The sequence below is a fragment of the Heloderma suspectum genome, chromosome 1 (assembly GCF_057233095.1).
Source record: "Heloderma suspectum isolate Gila_16-S chromosome 1, 16-S_ref, whole genome shotgun sequence".
NCBI classification, from domain to species: domain Eukaryota; kingdom Metazoa; phylum Chordata; class Lepidosauria; order Squamata; family Helodermatidae; genus Heloderma; species Heloderma suspectum.
The window spans coordinates 307,051,176-307,076,210 of record NC_139458.1 but is presented as its reverse complement, the minus strand read 5'-3'; the positions used below and the strand labels follow the sequence as shown (position 1 = coordinate 307,076,210).

General features: G+C 43.7%; 1 protein-coding gene across 1 annotated transcript; it reads left to right on the top strand.

Moving 5' to 3' along the window:
* Nucleotides 1-7,361: 7,361 nt before the first annotated feature.
* SRSF12 (serine and arginine rich splicing factor 12) lies at nt 7,362-23,127 on the top strand. The gene is made up of 5 exons (XM_084827124.1): nt 7,362-7,632; nt 14,547-14,662; nt 16,360-16,467; nt 16,676-16,817; nt 19,345-23,127. The coding sequence occupies exons 1-5, from the start codon at nt 7,568-7,570 to the stop codon at nt 19,697-19,699; spliced, it is 786 nt and encodes a 261-aa protein (XP_084683250.1). The 5' UTR covers nt 7,362-7,567; the 3' UTR covers nt 19,700-23,127.
* The last annotated feature ends 1,908 nt before the right edge of the window (nt 23,128-25,035 follow it).

Genomic DNA, 25,035 nt, shown 5'->3' with positions numbered 1-25,035 from the left:
TGTGTTAGTGGGTGTGCAGAGCTCTGTAACTTCCGATTGGTCTACCAGAACCACCATCTGTTGAGGTCACAAGGACATGGAGATCAAGTTTAATACAGCCCCCACAAGTCTCATTAAGTATTTAGTGTGCATGGCTTAATCTGTTCATAGCAAAAAGCTTTTGGTGTGTGTTTAAAATAGAAGTGTCCACTTCTGTCCCCAAGGATGCTTTGAGCCTGCTAAAGTGGAAGGGAGGATGAGTGGAAAACAAGTGGCTGTTGACTGAAGCTGGCCAATTGCAGCACAGATCTCATGTAAATAGCCAGTAGAGTTCTGCACCAAAAATTTGGCTACTGATTTATCAGGGGTGGGCAATTTGTAGCCCTCCAGATGTTTTAGCTTACAACTCCCATCAGCAACTAGCCAGCATAGCCAAGGCTAAAATATATGGAGGGTCAAAAGTTTCCCACCCCTTAAATCTATATTCCCTGTGCTCTCACATCTTCGTGTTCCTCCAGGCCTATGTTTCCTCAAGTTCCCTTATGAGGTCACCACCCTGTCCATCAGGAGTACTTAATCTCTTCATTCTTTGGAGCCTGTATGAGATCTTCCATAGGCATAGCCTTTCTCATTGTTCCCTGAACTTGCTGCTTCCTCAGCCTCAGATGTTTCAGTTTTCATGAACATTCCATAACATCAGAGCAGCTTTGTTTGCTTCTAGACAAGACTTCTATCATGCAAGTGCTCTGTCTCATTCACTGAATATTGGGCGGGGGGGGGGGGTCCACACAACATTGTCTTCCACTTCTAATCCTCCCATGTTTTCCCATCACTTTCCTTTGTCTTTAAAATCCATTAAGGAGGAAAGGGTGGGATAGCGGCACAATGCCTTTTGACCCTCCATCTAGAAGCAGCCTTAGTTAATGGCTAAGAAGGCTTTCCCTGACAGAGCAACAGCCACTCTTAGCCCAGGCTTACAAGTACTAAATGTCATCTGTTCCTTTCTGTCATTGTTTGCTCCCAGTGATGTGGGGCAGAAAAATATCCAGTGCTTTATTTTTCCACAGAAAATGCTCAATTTCATAAGTTCATTAGATGCCAGTTGCAAATATATTAGGCAAAGTTGGCAGTTTCAAAGTTTTAGATGAGTGGGTGTCAGCATATCATGCACAGTTCTTTGGGTTGCTAAGGGCATGGGGCATGCTGGGAATTGTAAGACTTTTTCTGTATAAACATGCACAGGATTGTGCCCTAAAGTTTATTAGGGAACAATCCTATGGCCTCTAGACAACATCTAGATGGCCATAGGATAGGTCGGTTCCCTGAGAACTGACCACCCCTTCCTGCACTGCCTTGTAGGCAGCATGGATTGGCCCTGTGCTCTGCGCTCGTAAGAGGAATGTGGAGTGGTGAAAACAGGGCATTTCTGGGGACGGGGTGGGGAGGGCGAAAGTGCCGTTCCAATGCTTCCTATGCGTTGTCCAGCATCCGCCCCCTCCCGCTCCGACTTCCCGCGGCTAGACAACCGAAATCCAATGTCTAGGCACGAATACAGGATGGAAGATCCCCTCCACACTGCTCCTGCCCAGCATTGGACAGGTGGTTGCCTATCCCGATAGGATTGCGCCCTCCCTGTGTTGACAGTTTTCAGTACCTTTTTTTTCTTAAATTGAAGGGAAGTACATGCTATTGTCTTTAAAATTTTACAAGTATTGCAATAAAAATTCTATACATTATATCTTTAAAATCACATTATATGTGCTTTAATTCCACCCCTGCCCCCCACTCAAATATTTCAGGTCAAATACTTGTGGCATGTTGGAATACAAAATTAACATGGGGTTCGTTTTAGCTTTGCTATTGAAGTAAAATAAACATGCTAAATTTGATTACACTAGGGGCATCAGAATTTCTTCCAATGCAAACTGAAAATTACCCTATGCAAATTACCCTAATTTGCATTGGAAACATCTCCGGACAGTTTCCCAGAAAATTTTCCACTTCAAAATTCTCTGGAAAACCCATACAACTATTTCCACCTGCAGTTCAAAAGTCATGCAAATATTCACAAGAAGGCTAAATTTCAGCTAGGCTGTTTATGGATCTCAGCATTCAGACCCTCTAAGGTCTAAAATGGCCCTTTAGACCAGGGATGGCCAACTTCGTGGGCCAAGTTCAGTCCCCTGGGGACCGGCTGTGCCTGCTGTTGTGTGGTGTTGAATTTCAGTGGCAGTAAACCAATGGGCAGTTTGTTGTGGAATCTCAGCAGCAAACCACGATGGTGACCTGCTGCAGCAAATTTGGTAGTAGGGGGCGGTGGCAGGGGCTGTATTCAAGGCCGGGGGCTGCATGTAACCCACAGATTACGCGTTGCCCACTCCTGCTTTAGAGGTTACCCACGGAAGACCAGACCGAGCCTCTGCAATGTCAGGGAGTCAGTGACAGCCAGAGGAGTGCTAAGTTCTCTGCCCACACAGATCCACTTCGTCATCCGAAAAGATCTGCCACTGATATTGAAAGAGGGCAAGCAGAGAGGACAAAGGCAAAACCAAAGAGAAGGGCCGGGTATAGAACTGTTAAATGTGGCAGCTGACATTTTTTCACTGCTGCTGTTATAGTATCTACAAAGTGTCATTCTGCAAAGCTCTTCTGGTAGGGAAATGCCTACTTAGTCCACGTGGAGTCAGAGTCATGCTCTTCCAGGTGCAGTACACATCGCCCTGCATCATGCAGGCAAACAAAACCAGTCTTTTCTCAGTCCTCATACTAGCAAGATATTTCTTTATTGCTTGAACCTATTCTAGCGTATGTTTACAAGAGTGAGCTTGAATGGGTTATTGACTCGCATTAAGAAATTTACTCACAATCTCCTACAACCACCGAAGTCATATGGATGCTTATTTAGATATATGGACTGCTTATATTAACATATACATTTGAAATGCAAATGTTAATCATCCCCTCTCCTTGTGTTTTTCTTCTCCCTATATCAAGGGAGATGTTAATGATTGCTGTATATTGGAATGTTTCATGATATGAATTTCCTCCCTTTTTTTGTTTTCGTTCATGTGTTGTTGTTACCATTGTGTTAGAAATAAAGAGACTACATTTCGAGTTAAAGAAATTTACTCGCATGTGTATTTGTTCAATTGTGCTGATAGTGCATGGGTGTCAAGCCTCTTTCAGCCAAAGTGCAAAATTCAATCTCAGAGAAGCTCTTGGGAGCTGCATTCCAGTGGTCGATGGGGCCAAAAGCAAAAGGAGTGGGACCAAAATGCCAAAAATTTCAGCTACTTTCCAGTGGTGAGGGGAGTCAAATGCAAAAGAAGGTGTGCCCAAAGGCAAATGGAGCGGGCCCAAAACATCAACATATTTTAGCTTAAGGGAGCAATCCTATTGGGATAGGTGACCACCTCCGAACTCCATTCCAATGCACTCCAATCTTCTCCTCCGTGCTCCGGCGGCCCTGCATTTGCAGCTAAATGGCTGATTTCAGCTTGTCTAGCTGCAGGACTTCGGAGCAAAGGGGTGGGGGGGGAGGCCGGACAACACATAGGAAATGTCGTACTGGTACTTCTGCACTCCCTGCCCCCAGGAACACCCTCTTTTGCCCTGCTCCATGCTGCCCATCTGAGCCCAGAGACGATCTGTACTGCCTACGAGGTCGCAAGGGCAGGGAATGTGGGCTCTGAGTTCGGTTCCCCAAAACCAAACAATCCTATGGCCGTCTAGCTGCTGTCTAGCAGCCACCGGATTGTGCCCTAAAGTTGTTACTGCCAACAACTAAGCTTTAGGAGAAGCATTTTAAGCTTTCACAATGGTGTGTGTTGTGTTGTGTGTGTGTGTGAGAGAGAGAGAGAGAAACACACAAGAGCTGGGAAACCACCAAATGATCGGCGGTCAGGGGAAAGGTGGTGGGCCAAGGGAAAGGCAGGTGGCCATGTGAGGAATCTCAGAGAGCTGGATTGGGCGCATGGGCCTGAGGTTCAACACTCCTGCTATAGTGGTAATAATGGTAAGTGATTACACAATCCCAAACAAACAGCCCAATCCTAAACAAATGTATTCAAAAGTAAGCTCCACTAAATACAGTGGGAATTATTTCCTGGTAAATACACTTAGGATTGCAGCTGTAATTGATCTGAGTGGGAAGTAGGTATTAATACCAACAGCACAAAACAACAGAACATCCCTCAAACTGCAACCGAATATGTATTCATGCTCTATGGACACCAAATGACATCACAGACCATAATTAAATGATTACACTCAGTACCGTAACAGTTTACTGTTTACTGTTATATCTTCTGGTAGCTGCTTTGCTATTTTTAACAACATCTGCTCACGAATTACATTGTAAGAAGAGAGTGTACTGGAATATTTGTTCTATTTTAAATGTTTTAATGTATTAGAGAAACATAATAATTATAATGGATCTTATATCCAAGTAAACATGATAAAAATTGTGCTGTTAACTTCTGAGGTTGCAAATATTAGCAATTATTTTAATCAAGATACATATGATAAGTATGAAATAGCAGAGCTCTGAATAATTAACTCTGAATTGTGTATAATAACAGTTGGATAACCTTCTCCCTAGTTAGGACTAATGGAAAGAGTAGAGAGGAACAGCAGAACCATATCTAAGTTTCAGCAATTATTTTAAAAATTATTTTGCATTTTAAAATTTAATATACATTTAAATCAGGGACAGGACATATCAATAAATTGTACCGAAGAAAGTAAAAATTCTGAATACATAAGAAGTACCATCATAAAAATTATTAATTAAAGCAGGAAAACCCTTTTTATTCACTAAGGCTGCAGTTGTATGCACACTTAGTTGAGATTGGGGCTGTTCAGACAACACGCTAACCCACACTCAGTGATTGAGTGTGGGTTGTTGTTGAACTGTGGGTTAGCGTGTTGTCTGAAAGTCTGCAGGGTGGTTTGTTAACCATCCAAAGGGGTTTATTTTCTAGAACAAGCCACCTTCAAAGCCCATGGTTTGTTGCTGGGTTGTTCAGGGTGGTTAACAAGCCACCCTGTGGACATTCAGACAACACGCTAACCCACAGTTCAACAACCCACTGAGTGTGGGTTCGTGTGTTGTCTGAATGATCCAACTAAGTCCCACTAAACGAGGTTGAACATCAGGCCTAAAAGTCCAATCTGACCCACATGAGGTTCCAATCTTGCTCTCTGGGGTCTCCCCAGATGGTCACACCCCCTTGTCCCACCCCTTTCTCCAACTGATTCTTTGATGGTTTCTCAGCATGTGTGTGTGTGTGTGTGTGTGTCTCCCCCCTCCATTCTAAAAGGCTGAAATGCCCTGCCCACTGGAATGCTGCCCGAGAGCTTCTCTGGAACTGAATTTGGCCCTAAGACTGAAAGAGTTTCGACACCCCTACAATAAACTTAGTGGGACTTACTTAAACATGCATAGGATTGAAGTAAACATGCATAGGATTGGTCTGCATATCTTTATCACAAGTATCACAAACAAAACAGACCTTCCTCATAACTATATAATTAAGATAAACATGATCACCATCATCTGGCTTTGTCTATAATATCGATGTATCGTTAGCAATACCAATGTTAATCTTAGCGGACTGCTGTTGGCAATGAGACACTGGACTAGAAAACAGTAAGGCTGTTTTCATATATTAATGACAGTCAAACTAGAAACTTGTGGAGCATTATTCTAGACAGGAGCTGGATAAGTTTAGTATGAATTAAAGCAGAGATTGAAGGATATGCTGCTGTGCTGGCCACACGGACACTCTGGCTTCTCCTCCCTCTTTGCCAAATGTGGCAAAAAAGACATATAAATGTTTCCCCTCCACTTCCAGTTTGTATTCAAAGTTAACAGATATTTAGCATTTCCACGGAGCTTCTAGAGATAAAAACCATAAACAACTGAAGCTGATACTGTACATCTGAAATTATGTCACTATGTATTTTGAGTCACTTGTTTGAATCAGCATCTTCCACAATCAAGGCCATCCCTCCTATGAAACAGAGTGAGGTGACTATCTCAGGCAGATGTGGTTATGTGGGGTGCCATTAAAGGCCAACAAACTACTACTACTATAAATATACACATATTCCACTTCTTTGGATAGCCTGCCTTGCTCCACAATACTACTTATGGGATTTGGATTTGTGGAAGTCATTTTGTCTCTGGTGTACTACTGGGCTCAGCTCTTAACTGGGATGCCTAGATTCTGGTGGTAGCCAAGGGTATGTTTGAGGAGCTGATGCTAGTGTGCCAACTACACCTGTTCCTAGAGATGTCTGATCAGGACATGGTCACGCATGCCTTAGTTACATCCCGACTGGACTACTATAATACATCTACAGTCAGGGCCAGAAATATTGGAACAAGGATAACTGCTTTGGCAGTTAGCCTCTGTACACCACCACATTGAACTTGAAAGGAAACACACCCAGATGGGAGCGAAGTCAGGACGTTCAGCTGTAATTCAAGGGGTTTGACAATTGACAATTTGACAAGGGGTTTGATAATTTGTTCCATTACTTATGAGCCACCAACGATGGGGGTGTACGCGTATGCCACTGGCTGTCCTTCCTGAATGGTTAGTGCCCCACTTTTGTCAACCCCCTTGAGTTACAGCTGGAAGTCCTGACTTCGCTCCCATCTGGGTGTGTTTCCTTTCAGCTTCAATGTGGTGGTGTACAGAGGCCAACTGCCAAAACAGTTATCCTTGTTCCAATATTTCTGGCCCTGACTATATGTGGGCCTGCCTTTGAAAACTGTTCAGAGGCTTCAGTAGGTCCGGAAAGCTGAGGCCAGATTGTTGGCTGGGGCTGCTTACAGGGAGCACATGACTCCCTTGTTACAACAACGTCACTGGCTACCAGTCTGTTTCCAGGCACAATTCTAAGTGCTGGTTATAGACCTATACAGCTTGGAACCAGGCTACCTGAAAGACCACCTTCATGTGCCTCGGTTCTTCCTTTCCGTGGTATGGGTCACTGGCTGTTGGGGATTCAAAGACTGTCCCGCCTCTGCTGACCCACTCTCTGCCCCATCAGTCAGACTGGCCACCAGCCTCTACCGACTTTGCTTCTGTTGTCCTCATCACCTGCCACTCTCCGGGTGGTCCCTGGGGGTAGGATGGGGTGGACAGTGGGGCCCTGGCCTCCGGCCCCAAGATCCAGCCCCAGCTGCGCCACTATTGATGGTGCAAGCTTCGGAGCTATAAAGAAACCTGTGGTGCTTTTCGACCTTCGTCCGCGCCACGCGCAACCTGCGCTTCCCCAGCCAGCAGCAGCAGCTGCAGCAGCACCTTACAGCGGGGGCTCCTAGTCAGAAAGGGAGGCCATGCATCGCTTTCTCTCCCCTCCTCCGGCTTTCTATTGTTCCCGCCCCTTCACTCTCTGCTTCTGGCCTGCGCTCGCTGCCGCCGCCGCTCTTGCGGCGGCTGCAGTTTCTCTCTCAATCCCAGCCCCTTCCTTTTCCGCCATCGCCTCCATCTCAGGCTCCGCGGCGCCTCGCTCTGCCCTCCCCGTTCCCGCCGTTTGTCCGTCTCTGTGGGGAGACTCCCTGGGCCCCGGCGCCATGTCCCGCTATACGCGGCCTCCCAACACCTCGCTCTTCGTCCGGAACGTGGCGGACGCCACTAGGTGAGAAACGGGAGGCGGCGGCGGCCTGCAGACAGGGAGTGGCGGGCATGAACTTGCTGGGGCTGATAAGGATGGCTTTATGCTGCCTTTATTTTTTGGCTTGGGAAATAAAAGTTGCTGGGCCTGAGCATGGAGGTAGGCTAAGCGGCTGGGTTTGGGTCACCGAAATAGAAGAAAGATGGGGGTGGGGGGAGGAGGAAAGGGGAGCGTCGCCGTCTTCTTCGGGTTGCCGCTTTTTTTATTGGCCCTGCTCCAGTGACTTTAGCAGGCTTACAAGAAACGGAAGTATCTAGGGAAACTTTGCCCATCACAGTCCTGTGGCCAAGAGAAACGTGTCACCTGCTACTTCTTCGTAGTGACTTAAAAATGGGTTTATTGTATTCTTTATTGTGGTTGCTGCTCCTATCTGCCCTGGGAGCTAATATGTAGAAGGGCAATATGTATGGGACATAAATTATGGGCATCACAAGAGCAGGGCCAGGCCTTTTGTTTTAATAATAAATTTAAGTGGCAACCTCCTTCTCATGAAAAACAAAACTTGAGTTTGCTCCCATAGGGAAAAGCAACCTGTCCAGGGAGTACTGATGCAGCCTTATTTTTCACATGGGTACCTGGTATATGGTCCTGTCTGCTTACTCCAGTTGTCCGTCCCCCCGGGGGGGGGGGTGTGTGTCACTCCTCAGGCAGTTGCTAGGTGATGTGGGAGGTTCTTGAAGGTTTCTTTCCAGCATCCTTTGATTGGAGTGGAAGTATACATCAAAAGCATAGTTGATATATCTTAAGCCCCTCAGTCAGGCTAGGATTCTGCAGAATCTGTCAATTGCAATGTGATGTTATCCATATGCCTCTTTCAAATGCATGCAGCTTTGTGGTCCTCCATTCACCTTGGGAACTAAAGCCACCTGGCTTGAAAGTTGCCATATACAGTCAGATGTCCAATGGTACATCTCTAGACCAATACTATATATTTTGCTTTTGGGGGATCTCACTTTGCCAAGTCAGTGCTATCTGAGATGTTTTTAAGATTGTAAGCCTGAAGGCAGGGACTGTCTTATTATTGGTCTTGGTAAGATGTTCTGGGAGCCTTTTTCATCTGAAGAGCTTGAAATATATAATAACTGAAGATTGAACCTGTAGCTTTTGCATAACCAGCTTGTGCTTAACCATTGATCCATAGCCCATCTTCTCTTCTCTGGGTCTTTTTCACTAAGATCTTAAACTGCATGCTTTGGGTTCATTCTACCACTTTCTTCCTTTGGTGTTTCTGCTCCTCTGCTTAAAATTAAATTAAGGGTCACATAAGGTGACAAAGATGTAAATGAGAGCAAGGGAGCTGTATTATTATTTGGAAGTTTGGTAGACCATAGAGTGAATTTTGAGAGGTGCAGCTTGTTGTTGTTGTTGTTCAGTCGTTCAGTCGTGTCCGACTCTTCGTGACCCCATGGACCATAGCACGCCAGGCCTTCCTGTCCTGCGCTCTCTCCCGGAGCGTGCTCAAGTTCATATTCATTGCATCCGTGATGCTATCTAGCCATCTCATCCTCTGCCGTCCCCTTCTCCTTTTGCCTTCAGTCTTTCCCAGCATCAGGGTCTTTTCCAGGGAGTTTTCTCTTCGCATTAGGTGGCCAAAATATTGGAGCTTCAGCTTCAGTATCTGTCCTTCCAATGAGCACTCAGGGTTGATTTCCTTTAGGATGGACTGATTTGACCTCCTTGCAGTCCAGGGGACTCGTAAGAGTCTTCCCCATCACCACAGTTCGAAAACATCAATTCTTCGGCGCTCAGCCTTCCTTATAGTCCAGCTCTCACAGCCATACATTACTACTGGGAAAACCATAGCTTTGATTAGATGGACCTTTGTCGGCAAGGTGATGTCTCTGCTTCTGACTATGCTGTCTAGGTTGGCCATAGCTTTCCTCCCAAGGAGCAAGCGTCTTTTAATTTCATGGCTACAGTCACCGTCTGCAGTGATCTTGGAGCCCAAGAAAGTAAAATCTGTCACTGCTTCCATTTCTTCCCCTTCTATATGCCAGGAAGTGATGGGGCCAGATGCCATGATCTTAGTTTTTTTAATGTTGAGTTTCAAAGCAGCTTTTGCACTCTCCGCTTTCACCCTCAACAAGAGGCTCTTGAGATCCTCTTCGCTTTCTGCCATTAGGGTGGTATCGTCTGCATATCGGAGGTTGTTGATAATTCTCCCAGCAATCTTAATTCCGACCTCTGATTCATCCAACCCGGCATTTCTCATGATGTACTCTGCATATAAGTTAAATAAGCAGGGTGACAATATGCAGCCTTGTCGTACTCCTTTCCCAATTTTGAACCAATCGGTTGTTCCATGTCTGGTTCTTACTGTTGCTTCTTGACCCTCGTACAGGTTTCTCAGGAGACAGGTAAGGTGGTCTGGTACTCCCATCACTTTAAGAATTTGCCACAGTTTGTTGTGATCCACACAATCAAAGGCTTTAGCGTAGTCAATGAAGCAGAAATAGACGTTTTTCTGGAATTCTCTTGCTTTCTCCATGATGCAGCGAATGTTGGCGATTTGATCTCTAGTTCCTCTGCCTCTTCTAAACCCAGCTTGTACTTCCGGTAGTTCTCGGTTCGCATACTGCTGAAGCCTAGCTTGTAGGATTTTGAGCATCACCTTGCTGGCATGTGAAATGAGCGCAATTGTGCGGTAGTTTGAACACTCTTTGGCGTTGCCCTTCTTTGGAATTGGAATGTAAACTGACCTTTTCCAGTCTTGTGGCCACTGTTGAGTGTTCCAGATTTGTTGACATATTGAATGCAGCACTTTAACAGCATCATCTTTTAGGATTTTAAATAGTTCGGCTGGAATACTGTCATCTCCGCTAGCTTTGTTGTTACTAATGCTTCCTAAGGCCCACTTGACTTCACTCTCTAGGATGTCCGGCTCAAGTTCAATGACCGCACTATCATGGCTATCAGGGACATTCAGCTCTTTCCTGTATAGTTCTTCTGTGTATTCTTGTCACCTCTTCTTAATCTCATCTGCTTCTGTTAGGTCCCTGCCTTCTTTGTCCTTTATCATGCCCGTCTTTGCACAAAACGTTCCCTTGAGATCTCCAATTTTCTTGAAGAGATCTCTAGTCTTTCCCATTCTGTTGTTTTCCTCGATTTCTTTGCATTGTTCATTTAAGAAGGCCTTCTTGTCTCTCCTTGCTATTCTCTGGAACTCTGCGTTCAGTTGGGTATATCTTCCCCTTTCTCCCTTGCTTTTCGCTTCCCTTCTTTCCTCAGCTACTTGTAAAGCCTCATCAGACAGCCACTTTGCTTTCTTGCATTTCTTTTTCTTTGGGATGGATTTCGTTGCTGCCTCCTGAACAATGTTACGGACCTCCGTCCATAGTTCCTCAGGCACTCTGTCTATCAGGTCTAATCCCTGAAATCTATTCCTCACCTCCACTGTATATTCATCAGGGATATGATTTAGGTCATACCTGAACGGTTTAGTGGTTTTCCCGACGTTCTTCAATTTAAGACGAAATTTTACAAGAAGGAGCTCATGATCTGAGCCACAGTCAGCTCCAGGTCTTGTTTTTACTGACTGTATGGAGCTTCTCCATCTTTGGCTGCAAAGGACATAATCAATCTGATTTCGATATTGACCATCTGGTGATGTCCATGTGTAGAGTCGCCTCTTGTGCTGTTGGAAAAGAGTGTTTGCTATGATCAGCATGTTCTCTTGGCAAAACTCTATTAGCTTTTGTCCTGCTTCATTTTGTACACCAAGGCCATGCCTGCCTGTTATCCCGGTGATTTCTTGATTTCCTACTTTAGCATTCCAATCCCCTATGATGAAGAGGACATCTTTTTTTGGTGTTAGTTCTAGAAGGTGTTGTAGGTCTTCATAGAACCGATCAACCTCAGCTTCTTCGGCCTCAGTGGTTGGGGCATAGACTTGAATTACTGTGATGTTGAATGGTTTGCCTTGGATTCGTACTGAGATCATTCTATCATTTTTAAGATTGTACCCAGTACTGCTTTTCCCACCCTTTTGTTGACTATGAGTGCTACTCCATTTCTTCTAAGGGATTCTTGCCCACAATAGTAGATATGATGGTCACCTGAATTAAATTCGCCCATGCCTGTCCATTTGAGTTCGCTGATTCCCAAGATGTCGATGTTCAATCTTGCCATCTCATGTTTGACCACCTCCAGCTTACCTTGATTCATTGATCTGACATTCCAGGTTCCTAAACAATATTGTTCTTTACAGCATCGGATTTTCTTTTCACCACCAGACACATCCACAGCTGAGTGTCCTTTCGGCTTTGGCCCAGCCGCTTCACTCTTTCTGGCGCTACTTGGAAATACCCTCTGCTCTTCCCCAGTAGCATATTGGACACCTTCCGACCTGAGGGGCTCATCTTCCGGCGTCATATCTTTTAGCCTTGTGATACGTTCCATGAGGTTTTCTTGGCAAGAATACTGGAGTGGGTTGCCATTTCCTTCTCCAGTGGACCACATTTTGTCAGAACTCTCTGCCATGACCTGTCCGTCTTGGGTGGCCCTGCACGGCATAGCTTATGGCTTCACTGAGTTATGCAAGCCCCTTCGCCACAACAAGGCAGTGACATAGGGGTGAAAACATCTATGTTGAAATTCCCTCTTTTGCTTAGCTATTAAGGTGCAGGAACACTGTCCTCCTTTGCATCTGGTTGCCCTATCCATTTTGCCTTGGTCAGGTTTCAGTACTTTTTGTGGATTTTAAAAAATCTTTGCTAAAGAGTCTTATCGTATTTAATGATTAGATTTCTCCTTCCTTCTAGAGGGACCCCTTTATATGGGCAAGTTTATTCAAATATTAGATTACTACTAGGGCTGTAACAACATTGAATCGATATCAGCTAGTTTAATCAATTGTGAAACTTATAATTGAATAAAAAGGGTGCCTTCATTAATTGGGCAACATCATTTAAACATCATTTTTAATAAAAAGAATAGTTATAAAAACTGAAAATGGCAAGCACCATCTTAAAAAAAGACATTCCACCTTTACTCTCACACAGACCTTTTCCATTTTTCTCTGGCACAGCATGATAATCTTCTAAGATTGTGCCTACTATAACATACAAATGCAAACAGATGAAAGGAATGTGTAGTTTGACCCTCAGGTGCTCCCACATGGGTTTCTTGTACATGTTGACTTAAGAAATAATCAGTCTGGAACCATTAATTGAAGTAATGAGGCAACCTCTACTCAGGGAATTCTTATTTATGCACTATCGGGACATACCCATGCCAGCATGCAGCTCATGTGTGTGTGATTCAATTTCTTTAAATCCAGGCTCATAGGGGTCTTCTTCATTTTATGGTCAGGATATGGTACTCCCAGGCACCGTCACCTGAGTACAAGTGTTTTGCTGCAGTCAAAATGGAGTTCCTTTCAATTCCTCTTGGTTAGTGGTGCAAGAGGATTCCTGCTCTGCTAGTGAAAAATGTTACTCTGTGCTCCAAGCATAGTAGGATTTCTGTTGTTTCTTTGCAGGGGGTAGAAGACTTTCTGCATGATGATGCAATATGTAAATAATTGCTAATAATTATCCTTCTGGCCTCTGATTGGCTGGACAGAATAAAATACCATTCAGTGAATGAGGCATATAAATAGCAAGTTATTGCATTGTATAACCTCAGATTATAGAAATTAAGTACCCATTCTAGGAAGTACCCAATAATTCCTGGCTAGCGTGGGACCTTTACTATGTGTTGGGTAACCCCCCTTTATTAATTTCTAATCTATTAATTACTAATCTGTGCATGCCCTTCTCTACGGGTTTGTGTATTCCTTTGTAAAACCCATCACTACATCTAGTGGCAATAAATTCTACATATTGTACGGTGTACGCTGAGAAGACGTTCTTTCTTTTGTCTTTCCTGAATGTATTGCCAGTCAATTTAATTGGATGACCAGGATTTCAGGTATTATCTGAATATGTGAGGAAAACATGCAGCAGTATCCTACTGAGCCCATGTACCAGCAGTGAGAGCCACTAGTGCGATGGGAAGTTAGCACTTCTTAAAACAACCGTAATGAGTGGAATGGCTCGTTTCCAGAATGGGGCAGGTTGGCGGAGCTCATTTCCAGGGTTACTTTAGGAAGCAGTAACTCCCATTGCACTAGTGGTCGGTCCTGCTGGTTCAGTGGAATGAGCTGGAGGGTGGCGGCAGTATTGGATACTGCCGCCACCCTCTGAGTTATTCTCCATACCGCTCACTCTTTCATAAATCCCGATCATGTTTCATTCTTACTTATACTGCAAAACCCTTATCTTCATTAAATATTTATTTTTAGGAAAGGTACCCCAACCCCCTGGTCAGAAAATAGGAACTGTATTATATTGAATCAGACTGTTGGTCTACCTTGCTGAGTGCAGTCTACTTCAACTGCCAGTTAGTCTCCCAAGCAAAATTGCACTCTTTCCTTAGGTCTGACAAGAAAACTATATATAGCAGTTCCAGGAAGGGAACACTGGCTTTGGGGAATGTTCATTTGTGGAACTGTTGGCATGCATTTGCCTATCTATACTGTTTCCCTAACTCATTCATATAAAAATCACAGTGGGCATGATCAATTACCAGGAATAACACATTTAAATGAACCCTAAAACATGCAGCTAAATCCTTAGCTCTTTTTTTGTTTTAATAATTATATACTTGAAAAGGCTCAACATTTACAACTATGATTTCATCAAATAACCAAAGAAACTATTAAGAAGTGGTTATGCTTTGAAGATATACACAAGAAAAAATAGGATTATATAAAGTGTGTCTTTAATATTTTAAAACACAAGACAAGTCTGTTAGGTGCTGCAGCTGGATGTTGCTAAAGCAGGTGCCATAATACAGAAACACTCATATTTTTTTGCCTTATTTCTAAAACACTTCAGGCCTGAGGATTTGCGCCGTGAATTTGGTCGGTATGGCCCTGTAGTTGACGTATACATTCCGCTTGACTTCTACACAAGACGCCCAAGAGGATTTGCTTATATACAATATCCTTTATGTCACTGTATTTTTTAATTGAGGTGCTTTGTTGTTATTGCGTCCTAACTTAATGTATTTATTTCTTTGTCTCAGAAAATGTAAAGCAGTCCACAGTGGCTGGCAAGCACCCCAAAGTTTGAATGAACCTGGTTAGATAGAGTCCAAGCAGGCAAGCCAAAAGACACCTTAAAGTTCAAGCTTCAAGGAATAAAGAGGGAGGGTGGAAAAAGATAAAAAGAAAACTGGAAGAGGGCAAGTCCTTTTTCAAGGAAAAGACAAAGCCACAACACCAAGTTAAGGCTTCGGCTTTCCGACATTTGCTCGAGTTCCAAAGTCAAAGCCAAGTCTGATTTGGTTGGTTCTACGGCCCTTGTCAAGTCCATCTAGCAAGCCCTAAAGAGTAAAGGTCAAGATCAAGTGACATGGAGGTAACTGCCAAAGTTTCGTTTTGTATCTTATCGCTCAAGCACGTACATTTCAGTCAAAAATTTGTTTGTTTATAAATGTTCTAGCTTTTAATATTGCTTCCTTAGCGTAGCACATTTGAACTGTATGCAAATATTTGTTCGTTTTTCTATTCCCTAACAGAATAGATTTGAATGGAATACTGAAATATATCAGTCATTTAGACCTACTGCATTTTTGTGGCATTGACAGTTATTTGTTTTAAATACTGGGAATAAAGAAGGAAAATCTAGAGGAAAGTCAGATGTTTATGGATATGGACAATGATTGCAGTATAGCAGAAATATTGAACTAAATTATTTTTAACATGTAGATGATTGTTGCCTATTAAAATATGGTAATTTAAAGGCCCTTAAAATAGGATGTACATAACTTGCACTGATTCAGTGATGCATTACAGGTGTAAGGGCTCTAAAATACATGGAGATGCCCTTTCTGCCAGAGCTTTTCCATTTATATCAGTGGGGAAGCAACTCTGTGTACATACAGACTTGCCATGGAGATGGAAGAAAAGCCAGTATGTGCAAAATAAACCCACGTGCATTTCATTGCACATACAAGTTTCTGGATCAGGACAACTATATTTTAAAGGCATTCATTGTTATCTTGTTTCTATGTAACATAAGAGTTGCCTCAGACTTTATATGGCAACCGAGGAACACTGGTATTCCACTGGTGCTTGCTGTGCTACACCCACAAAGTGTGAAGGGGAGGTACATGTTGCCAAGTGCTGATTCCAGGATTTTGATGGCCTCAGGCAAGATGCCCCTAGTGACCCTCCCTTAACTTGAAAGAGGCACAGCTTGCAAACAACATCATCTCTCACTCAAACATTCCTAGGTTCTTTGTGTAAAGTAAGAACAATGACATGGTTAGGATAGTGGGACCCTTTGTCTGTTCTGGGCCCCTGGCAGATGCCTGAACTCGCCATCCTCTGGACCCAACCCTGTTTTGAAACATGCAGTGCACACATGCCAGGGTTCTGTGGCTACTCTTAGTTCCCTGACATTTGTCCCTGAGTGTTTGAAGATGTGTGTCTTCCTTTCACACTTTATGTATTTACCACCATAAACGCTGTTGGAACACTAATTTACTCAAGTAGCCACCTCAAGTATGAAGTGGCTAAAACTTAAGTTTCAAGTAGCATATCAAAATAACTTGCTTGATTTTAAAAGCATCTCAGTATCTTGGTCTATGTTATATGATACAATTTTTTGCTTTGTGCATGTTTAAAGCGTCCTTAACAGACAGTCATGTTTGAAGATGTTCGTGATGCAGAAGATGCTCTTTATAACCTCAATAGAAAGTGGGTATGTGGCCGGCAAATTGAAATACAGTTTGCACAAGGTGATCGCAAAAGTAAGTGAATATAAGCACATCACTTACTTATTCTGCAAAATATTTATTTAAGAAAGCCATCTTTCATATCACTGAGAATGAAAAGTAAAATAAGCACAACATCATAAAACCCAGAGGGGTGATTTATAGATATGCCAAGTAAATAAATGCTCAAAATGTAAGAGGCTGCTATTTTCTTGCAATCTTCCAGTTTTGTTTTAAATTCTAGCGCCAGGTCAGATGAAATCGAAAGAGCGTCGCCAGTGTTCTCCAATGGACTACAGAAGGTCAAGAAGCCGCAGCCGAAGAAGGACACGTAGCAGAAGTTCTTCATGGGGCTGGAGCAGGAGACACTCTGACAGTTTTAAAGAGTAAGTTCTGTGGATCACTTCAAGATAATTACATTTATATCATTAATTTGCTATTTAGTTCACTGTTTAAGAACTTTACTGTTGGGCATGCGTCAACTAATGAGCATGTGAAATCTGTCCCAGGACAATGTGAACAGCTCAGATGGTAACCACCGAGGAGAAGGAAAACATGGGTTGTTTCTGCAAAGGTTCAGTAGCCCTGGGTTTTTATTAAAATGATTTTGACACTATGGCTGGGTATTCTAACCCATGGGGGTTACGGCAAATACAAAATCTTAGTATGGGATTTGAAGGGCTGGGTTAACTTCACCTTGCTGGTTGCCTTCTAGTGGCCTCATTCTTATTGCACCACTTACTATCTGAGAGAGTAACAATGCATAGGGAACTTTAATTGCTTGTTATGCCAGTCTGAAGATATTTAATTGATTGATTGATTGTATTTTTATCCTGCTCCTCAGCCAAAAAAGGCTCCCGGAGCAGCTTACAATCAATGAACAAAGAAGACAGTCCCTGCCTGCAGGCTTACAATCTAAAGAAGACATGACACACAAGGAAAAGGCAATGGGGAGGGGAGAAAAAAGAATTAGGAAGATTGTCAGCAGGACTGGTGGGATGGCCCTGTTCCCCCCCCTCATCTCCCAAAGGAGGGGCAGTCCAACTGGAGCAGGCCCTGATGTTCCCTTTGCCTGCTCCCTTGCTCCTTCTTCTTCCCCACAGGGCCATGGAGGGCAGTTAGCCCTGTGAGGTGGGCGGGGAGTCTAACTGGAGCAGGCCCTGATGTTCCCTTTGCCTGCTCCCTCGCTGCTCCTTCTTCCCCACAGGGCCATGGGTGGCAGTTACCACTGGGGGAGCGGGCAGGGTCCAACTGGAGCAGGCCCTGATGTTCCCTTTGCCTGCTCCCTCGCTCCTTCTTCTTCCCCACAGGGCCATGGATGGCAGTTAGCCCTGGGGTGGGTGGGCAGGGTCCAACTGGAGCAGGCCCTGATGTTCCCTTTGCCTGCTCCCTCGCTCCTTCTTCTTCCCCACTGGGCCATGGAGGGCAGTTAGCCCTGTGAGGTGGGCGGGGAGTCTAACTGGAGCAGGCCCTGATGTTCCCTTTGCCTGCTCCCTCGCTCCTTCTTCCCCACAGGGCCATGGATGGCAGCTAGCCCTGGGGGAGGGGGGGAGTCCAACTGGAGCAGGCCCTGATGTTCCCTTTGCCTGCTCCCTCGCTCCTTCTTCTTCCCCACAGGGCCATGGAGGGCAGTTAGCCCTGTGAGGTGGGCGGGGAGTCTAACTGGAGCAGGCCCTGATGTTCCCTTTGCCTGCTCCCTCGCTGCTCCTTCTTCCCCACAGGGCCATGGGTGGCAGTTACCACTGGGGGAGCGGGCAGGGTCCAACTGGAGCAGGCCCTGATGTTCCCTTTGCCTGCTCCCTTGCTCCTTCTTCTTCCCCACAGGGCCATGGATGGCAGTTAGCCCTGGGGGAGGGGGGGAGTCCAACTGGAGCAGGCCCTGATGTTCCCTTTGCCTGCTTCCTCGCTCCTTCTTCTTCCCCACAGGGCCATGGAGGGCAGTTAGCCCTGTGAGGTGGGCGGGGAGTCTAACTGGAGCAGGCCCTGATGTTCCCTTTGCCTGCTCCCTTGCTGCTCCTTCTTCCCCACAGGGCCATGGATGGCAGTTAGCCCTGTGAGGTGGGCGGGGAGTCTAACTGGAGCAGGCCCTGATGTTCCCTTTGCCTGCTCCCTCGCTCCTTCTTCTTCCCCACAGGGCCATGGATGGCAGTTAGCCCTGGGGGAGGGGGAGAGTCCAACTGGAGCAGGCCCTGATGTTCATTTTGCCTGCTCCCTCGCTCCTTCTTCTTCCCCACAGGGCCATGTAGGGCAGTTAGCCCTGTGAGGTGGCGGGGAGTCTAACTGGAGCAGGCCCTGATGTTCCCTTTGCCTGCTCCCTCGCTGCTCCTTCTTCCCCACAGGGCCATGGATGGCAGTTAGCCCTGGGGGGACGGGCAGGGTCCAACTGGAGCAGGCCCTGATGTTCCCTTTGCCTGCTCCCTCACTGCTCCCTCTTCCCCACAGGGCCATGGATGGCAGTTAGCCTTGGGGGGGCGGATGGGGGGAGTACAACTGGAGCAGGCCCTGATGTTCCCTTTGCCTGCTCCCTCGCTCCTTCTTCTTCCCCGCAGGGCCATGGATGGCAGTTAGCCCTGGGGGGGCAGGCGGTGGGAGTCCAACTGGAGCAGGCCCTGATGTTCCCTTTGCCTCCACACTACCCTGTTAACATACTTGGTTAAAAGTAGACAAGGTGCCTAAAGAGGTTCCAGCCACAATAACTATGTTGGGAGGCAAAAATGCATAACCATGTTTTTCTTAGTCTTCTTTTTGGAATCCTCAAATTACTCTTTAAGTTTTCCTTAGATATTTGGGGCTTTTGACATACAGTCCTACTAAGAAAGGAAAAAAGACAAGTTAATTAAGCAAACTGGAACACAACACTCCTTAACTATACATAGCAGGAAGACCACATCTAATGCTCTGGATGATTTTCAGGTCAAGGCGTGGACGACATTCTTACAGCCAGTCTAAGTCTCGCTCAAAATCTCTTCCAAGGCATTCCAGTTCACCAAGACGGTCGATCACACCCCAAAGAAATTCTAGTTCCAGGGGAAGGTCACAATCAAAGTCGCCCCAGAGAAGTTCAAAATACGTTGAAAAATCACCATCTAGTTCCCATCGAAGACGCTCCAGTTCAAGAACAAAGTCACGATTGCATCCAAAACGTTCGGGCTCAGCTACTAGATCCCTGTCTAAATCTCCACGGAAACATACAAATTCCAGTTCTCGCTCACACTCTAGGAGTTTTTATCAAAGAAATAGTAACCAGTCAGTATCTGAAGAAGATTAGTGCATCTATTTCTTTAATACAGTTTTTATGAGCACAAAATAAAGAGAACAAAACTTGTCCAAAGCTTATCTGAAATGTAAAGCAATTGATTAATAAGAGGTCTTGCTATGTTGCCCTTTTGATCAATGCTTAAATGTGCAGAATCTTTAAGATTTCTGTTGTTTTACCATTTTTTTAATCTAGTGTAGTCAAACCCCCTTAGAGCCCAGTAATGCTTGATCCTAGGGTCCCTGCATCCATGCAAGCTGGTGCCCTTCTCTGCACTGATGTAGCTTAGGCTGCTGCTGCACCAAGCTGTTTTTCAGGCAGAACTGTCATTAGCTCCTTGCTCCAAATCCTTAGTGCTTCCACAGCCTAATGCTAGTGCACTAGCTGGAAGCCGTACATGGGTCTTTCCCCATGTTTAATAGGATGGGAGGAGCCATCCAGCTATGTCCTGCTTATCTCTCACATAATACTTTCATAGTTGTTGCAGTACAAGCAAGGCTTGTGCTTAAAATCTACACACAGGGTAGGATTGAACGGCCCAACAAACAGCCTTTTGCTATTGATTTTAATGCTGTTATGAATTAGATGAGGCTGCTACCCTCCATTTGACTCTTTGGCATTGTTTTGGTGCCTGTTTTCTTGGGATACTGATAATAATTCAAATTTGAAGATAACCATTCTTGCATTTTCTTCGGATAATTACTCTTGGGGTTGGGGGAGACGTTACAACATGAGCTTTAGGTTGTAGTGTTCTTTCAAATTAAGCTGGTTTATGTTCAGATTAGAGAAGTATGTTAATGGTAGTATGGAAATTTGTATAACATAGACTAGTTGGAATCTCTCATCTGTCTGATTTACATTTATTTAAATAATATTAAAATGTAATTAATTTCCCCGCAGGCCTCCATTTTGAAAGAGAAGTACTGACTGATCTTAATTAGCTTATATCAACATCCCAAGCTAGAGATTTGCGAGCACATTAATGTTTTTGGATATCCATTTCTCCTGCCAAATAAACCATAGGTGCGATGGGGAAGGAGTGCCTGGAAATCCTTTCCTTCCCCTAACTGATAAAACCGTGTATGTGGATTTCTGGATTGGGCACAGGATCAGAAAGGAGGTGGGATGGGGCAGATTTTAGCCGGATCTAAACATGCAACAGAATTAGGTGCAAATGAGATTGTAGAATGGATTGTACTGCTTCATATGGGAGATACCACTTTTGAATGCTCCCCTATGTAATCATAATAATTTTAAAGCTCCCTGAAAATAGAAAACCAGCTCAGCGGGCACATGTTTAGGCTAGAATCTTGCTCCCTGGCATGCTGACTTTCTATGTATAGGATTGGGCGGTTAACATAAAAGAAAATTCGTGATAGGATTCCCCCCCTCTACAGACTAAACTGGTACAGTGCATTCTACCAACCCATGCTGTTGTATGTGTAGATGCAGCCTTTGACTCTATGCAGTGGCCACTTGCAGAGTGAATAATTATCACGTTGTCAGTCACTGGATCAAGACCAATGCTTATGAGAAAGCCGGTCTAATATGCATTAGACATTTTTTAAAAGGAGATAATTGGTTATATAATGTCATTTTGTGATACTGTAATATAGGTTGTTAAGCAATGACTTCCATGTGTGGTTGAATGTTTTTTGTGATACTCTCTTAAGTGGTTAACTTTGTAGTGTACAAATCTTCATTTTATTACATTCTATATTTTCAAAATATCATTGTATTAGGAGATCTATGTAGAAGACACCTTCGTCAAGCATTTTAAAATTCTGAGCCCCTAAAACGATATAACTGTTGAACAGCCGAGTACAAAATCACTATTAGCTTGTTTAACTCAAGTCATGGAGGATATTCTGAAAAGATTTTGTATTTTACAATATGTTACATTTGCGTTGTGTAGTAATGTTTGGGAAACTATAATTTGCATTGAAATGTATGGTAGCTGTATTGTCTGTTACATGGTACAAGCACTGCATTGTATTACTTGTAGTGGCAGTAAAACCACGTTTCACTTCATGAGCGATTATACAATTTTGTGTTGGGAGTAGTACTACTGTTCCTTCATAATGTAACATATTATTTTCAATAAAACACGAGGTTTCTTTTGCTTCTTAAAAAAAACTGGGTTTGCTTTCATAATAACCCTGAAAAGATAGGTTGGTGGTATTTCTTACATAGGGGAAACAAGATGGGAGAGGGGGTAATTTTCCAGAACTACACAATGAATCTAAGATGGCTTCTTTCTGTTTCTTCTGCAGCGTGGGAGCCACAGCAACTTTACTCCTTTTCACAATGTGAGGTTACGTGAGAAGCCCAATATTATGCAGGAAAACTCATCCTGTAGTCACCACTCTGGTCAGGGTTAGTGCAGTTTTTGAGGATTGATGCTAATGTGGGTTGGAGTTGCAGCGTAAGCTCCCACCGCCTGGTCTCAGGTTTCTTGAATTACCTGGCAGCATAGAAAGGAGTAGTTTGCAGCCACTCTCACTACCACCAAAGTGATGGAATGGAGTATCCTGGAAGTCAACGTGGCTGGCTGGCAGGCGCACAGACTAGGAGCACTCCATCCTGCAGTATTTTGTTGCAGATCCTGCTTGTTCTGTGTAATATGTAGATAAGCTTTCAATTGCACAAAAGAGTTCTTGGGATCTTGGCAGAACACTTCCTTCAACAGTGTGCTTTAGCATTGAAATGATAAATGTAATGTTACGAACTATTGGGAAAGGGATTAAAAACAATTATTATGCCACTATATACATCTGTGGTGTGCCCATATTTGGAATATTATGTACAGTTCTGTTTGCCCTCTCTCAAAACATAGCACAAAACTGGATAAGGTATTAAAAAGGACAACTAAACTAAACAGGACAACTAAAAGGACAACTAAAAGATGACCATAAAGTCATTTTTCCTTTAACAAAAAGCATTTTGAGCTTTCTTAGTTCAGAAACTTGGTGTCGCTCAGTTAAACTGACTGGTCATCAAATCAAACAGGCAAAAAAAGTACTTTGCAAAACACAGTAGGAGAAGGTTGTGAGATATACCTTGTTTTTTACTAGAACCCTGAGATCCACTAATCAGAGCATGGTACAAAAGAAGACATACTTTGAATTACAGAATTCTGAGCCAAAGAATTCAGTTTTTGAGTACCAGAACTGAAAAGAACTCGCAATCCTGCAACACGAAAACACACTCCTGTTACCCCAAGTATTCATCATTTCTTCAGTGCAATTTAGGAGGATGTGGGAGGCCATTTTGTTCTTGCTATTGTTAAACGGGAGTCGGACGTGACCCAGAGATCTACCAGTATATCTGTGTCTACCTTCTGCCTACTGTGAATTACAACACAATTCTATACATGGTTATTCAGAAGCAATCCCCATTATGTCCAATGGGGCTTATTCCCAGCTAACTGAGAATAAGATTGCAGCCTTAATTAATTTATGGAATTCAGTACTAGAAGATGTATTACAAATGAACTTTTGAAACTTCCAAGTAAGACTGGTGATCCATCTAGCTCAGTTCTCTCGGTGTCAACAGCTTTCCAAGGCCTTGGGTAAAAGTCTTCCCTAGGCCGACTTCCTGTGACCCTTTAACTGTTAAAGGAGTGGGAAACCTTTTTCTTTTGAGGGTTGCATTCTCTCATAAGTAATCTGTTGGGGGGCCCATGTCAATGATGGGTGTGGCCCGAGCCAAAAATTGGTGGATCACCCCTTCTCTTTCTGGGACCCCTTTTCTTTCTGTCCCTTTTCCTGCCCAGCAGGCTGCCAAGGAAGGGACACATGGCTCTTGCCAGTGTTCTGAATTGATTCCATGCAGAAAGATTTTAAAATTACACTGAGGGCCACAGGTTGCCCAGCTCTATTTTAACATAAAAGGCTACAGATTGAACCTGGGATCTTCTGCATGCAAAGTATTTTCTCTACAACTGAGCTATAGTCCCTATTGATGGCCACAAGTTTTGAAAGCTTTTAAAAAAGGATTATATAAACAGATGGGGAATAGTTGTCAATGCTATGACATAGGAACAGAATCTCCCATGTTATCACCTGGGTAACAGGAGATAGCTGGTACTTTCGTGCCCTGATTGTGGACTGCAAGGGAGTTATGTGCTGCTTTTGGGAAATGAGGTCATTGTAAAGGCCTCTGGGACTCCCCTCACTTCCTGGTGGCAGGGCTGCCCATAAATAAAAAGCAATGCCTGCCTCTCCTGGTCCTTGCCTGGTTATGCTGGACACCTTGAGATGTTGCTCCATTTACCAGTTCTGCATAAAAGTTCCTGGCTCCGATATTTAACAACATAGCTGACTGGCACATCTGAAGCTTCTGCAACCGTAGCAATTTAGCCTTAGCAAAAATATCAAGATTTGGAATATTGTCCAGCTGTTTAAGGCTGCAATCCTACATTCACTTGCCTGAGAATAAGCCTCAAGGAGCTCAATGGGACTTTTGAATGGCCATGTATGGAATTGCACTGTAAATTTTCATTAATTTTCTAAAGCACCTTGCATGAGAACAGACTGATTTTTAAATATGTTAAACATTTTTTTTTTTTACAAAGAAGATAATTTATTATTATGGGCATTACCTATTTCAGTTTGGACTGAAGACTTACAACTCTCTTTGTCCAAAGGAGCTCAGAAAGTCTGCCAGTAGCTATTGTAGTTCTGTATATTAGATTTGGGATTTCATAAGTGATGCTTTACGTACAAGGCCAGATACTGCCCAAGTATGTAAATATGTCCATTACTTGCAGGCTATCAGTCTCTGAGAGTAATTTCTGGTAGAACATAAATATTACCCAGAGCTGGCAGATCTGAAACATGTTTTTCCAGTTAAGGATTCGCCTTCCCAAAGAGAGCAAATTGTTTCATCTGCAGTAATCAGAAGGATCTGTCTGTTAGATATAACTGGAATGATTTGTGCTAGAATTATGCTTAAGCACCTCTTGAACACTTGGTTTAGTTTGGACTTGTCAGCTAATGGGTTCTAAGAGCTATTGAGATGGGCATCATTCCAAAGAAAATAGTGGTTAAGTGCCATTTGGCTTGATCCAGATTTAGTAATACCTATTTATGTAAGTATTTATTATTTAATTAATTAATAAATAATATATATTGGTTAATATAGTAAAATCTCTAAGTGGTTTATATACAAAAACACTAAAAAAATCCACTGTTAAAATACTTATGTAATACAATATAACAATAAACAATTACAATTAACAACAAAACAAATAAATAATAAAACAATACTTAGAACAGACCCACTGAAATCAATGTGACTTGTGTTAGGGCTTCATCACCCAAGGCTAAAAATCCTGCACTTTACCA

What these genes read in the sequence shown, in the direction of transcription:
- SRSF12 (XM_084827124.1), top strand. Translation starts at nt 7,568, where the DNA reads ATGTCCCGCTATACGCGGCCTCCCAACACCTCGCTCTTCGTCCGGAAC. An exon ending in AACGTGGCGGACGCCACTAG is followed by an intron (nt 7,633 to 14,546) that starts GTGAGAAACGGG and finishes AAAACACTTCAG; the next exon opens with GCCTGAGGATTTGCGCCGTG. An exon ending in TGCACAAGGTGATCGCAAAA is followed by an intron (nt 16,468 to 16,675) that starts GTAAGTGAATAT and finishes TTTAAATTCTAG; the next exon opens with CGCCAGGTCAGATGAAATCG.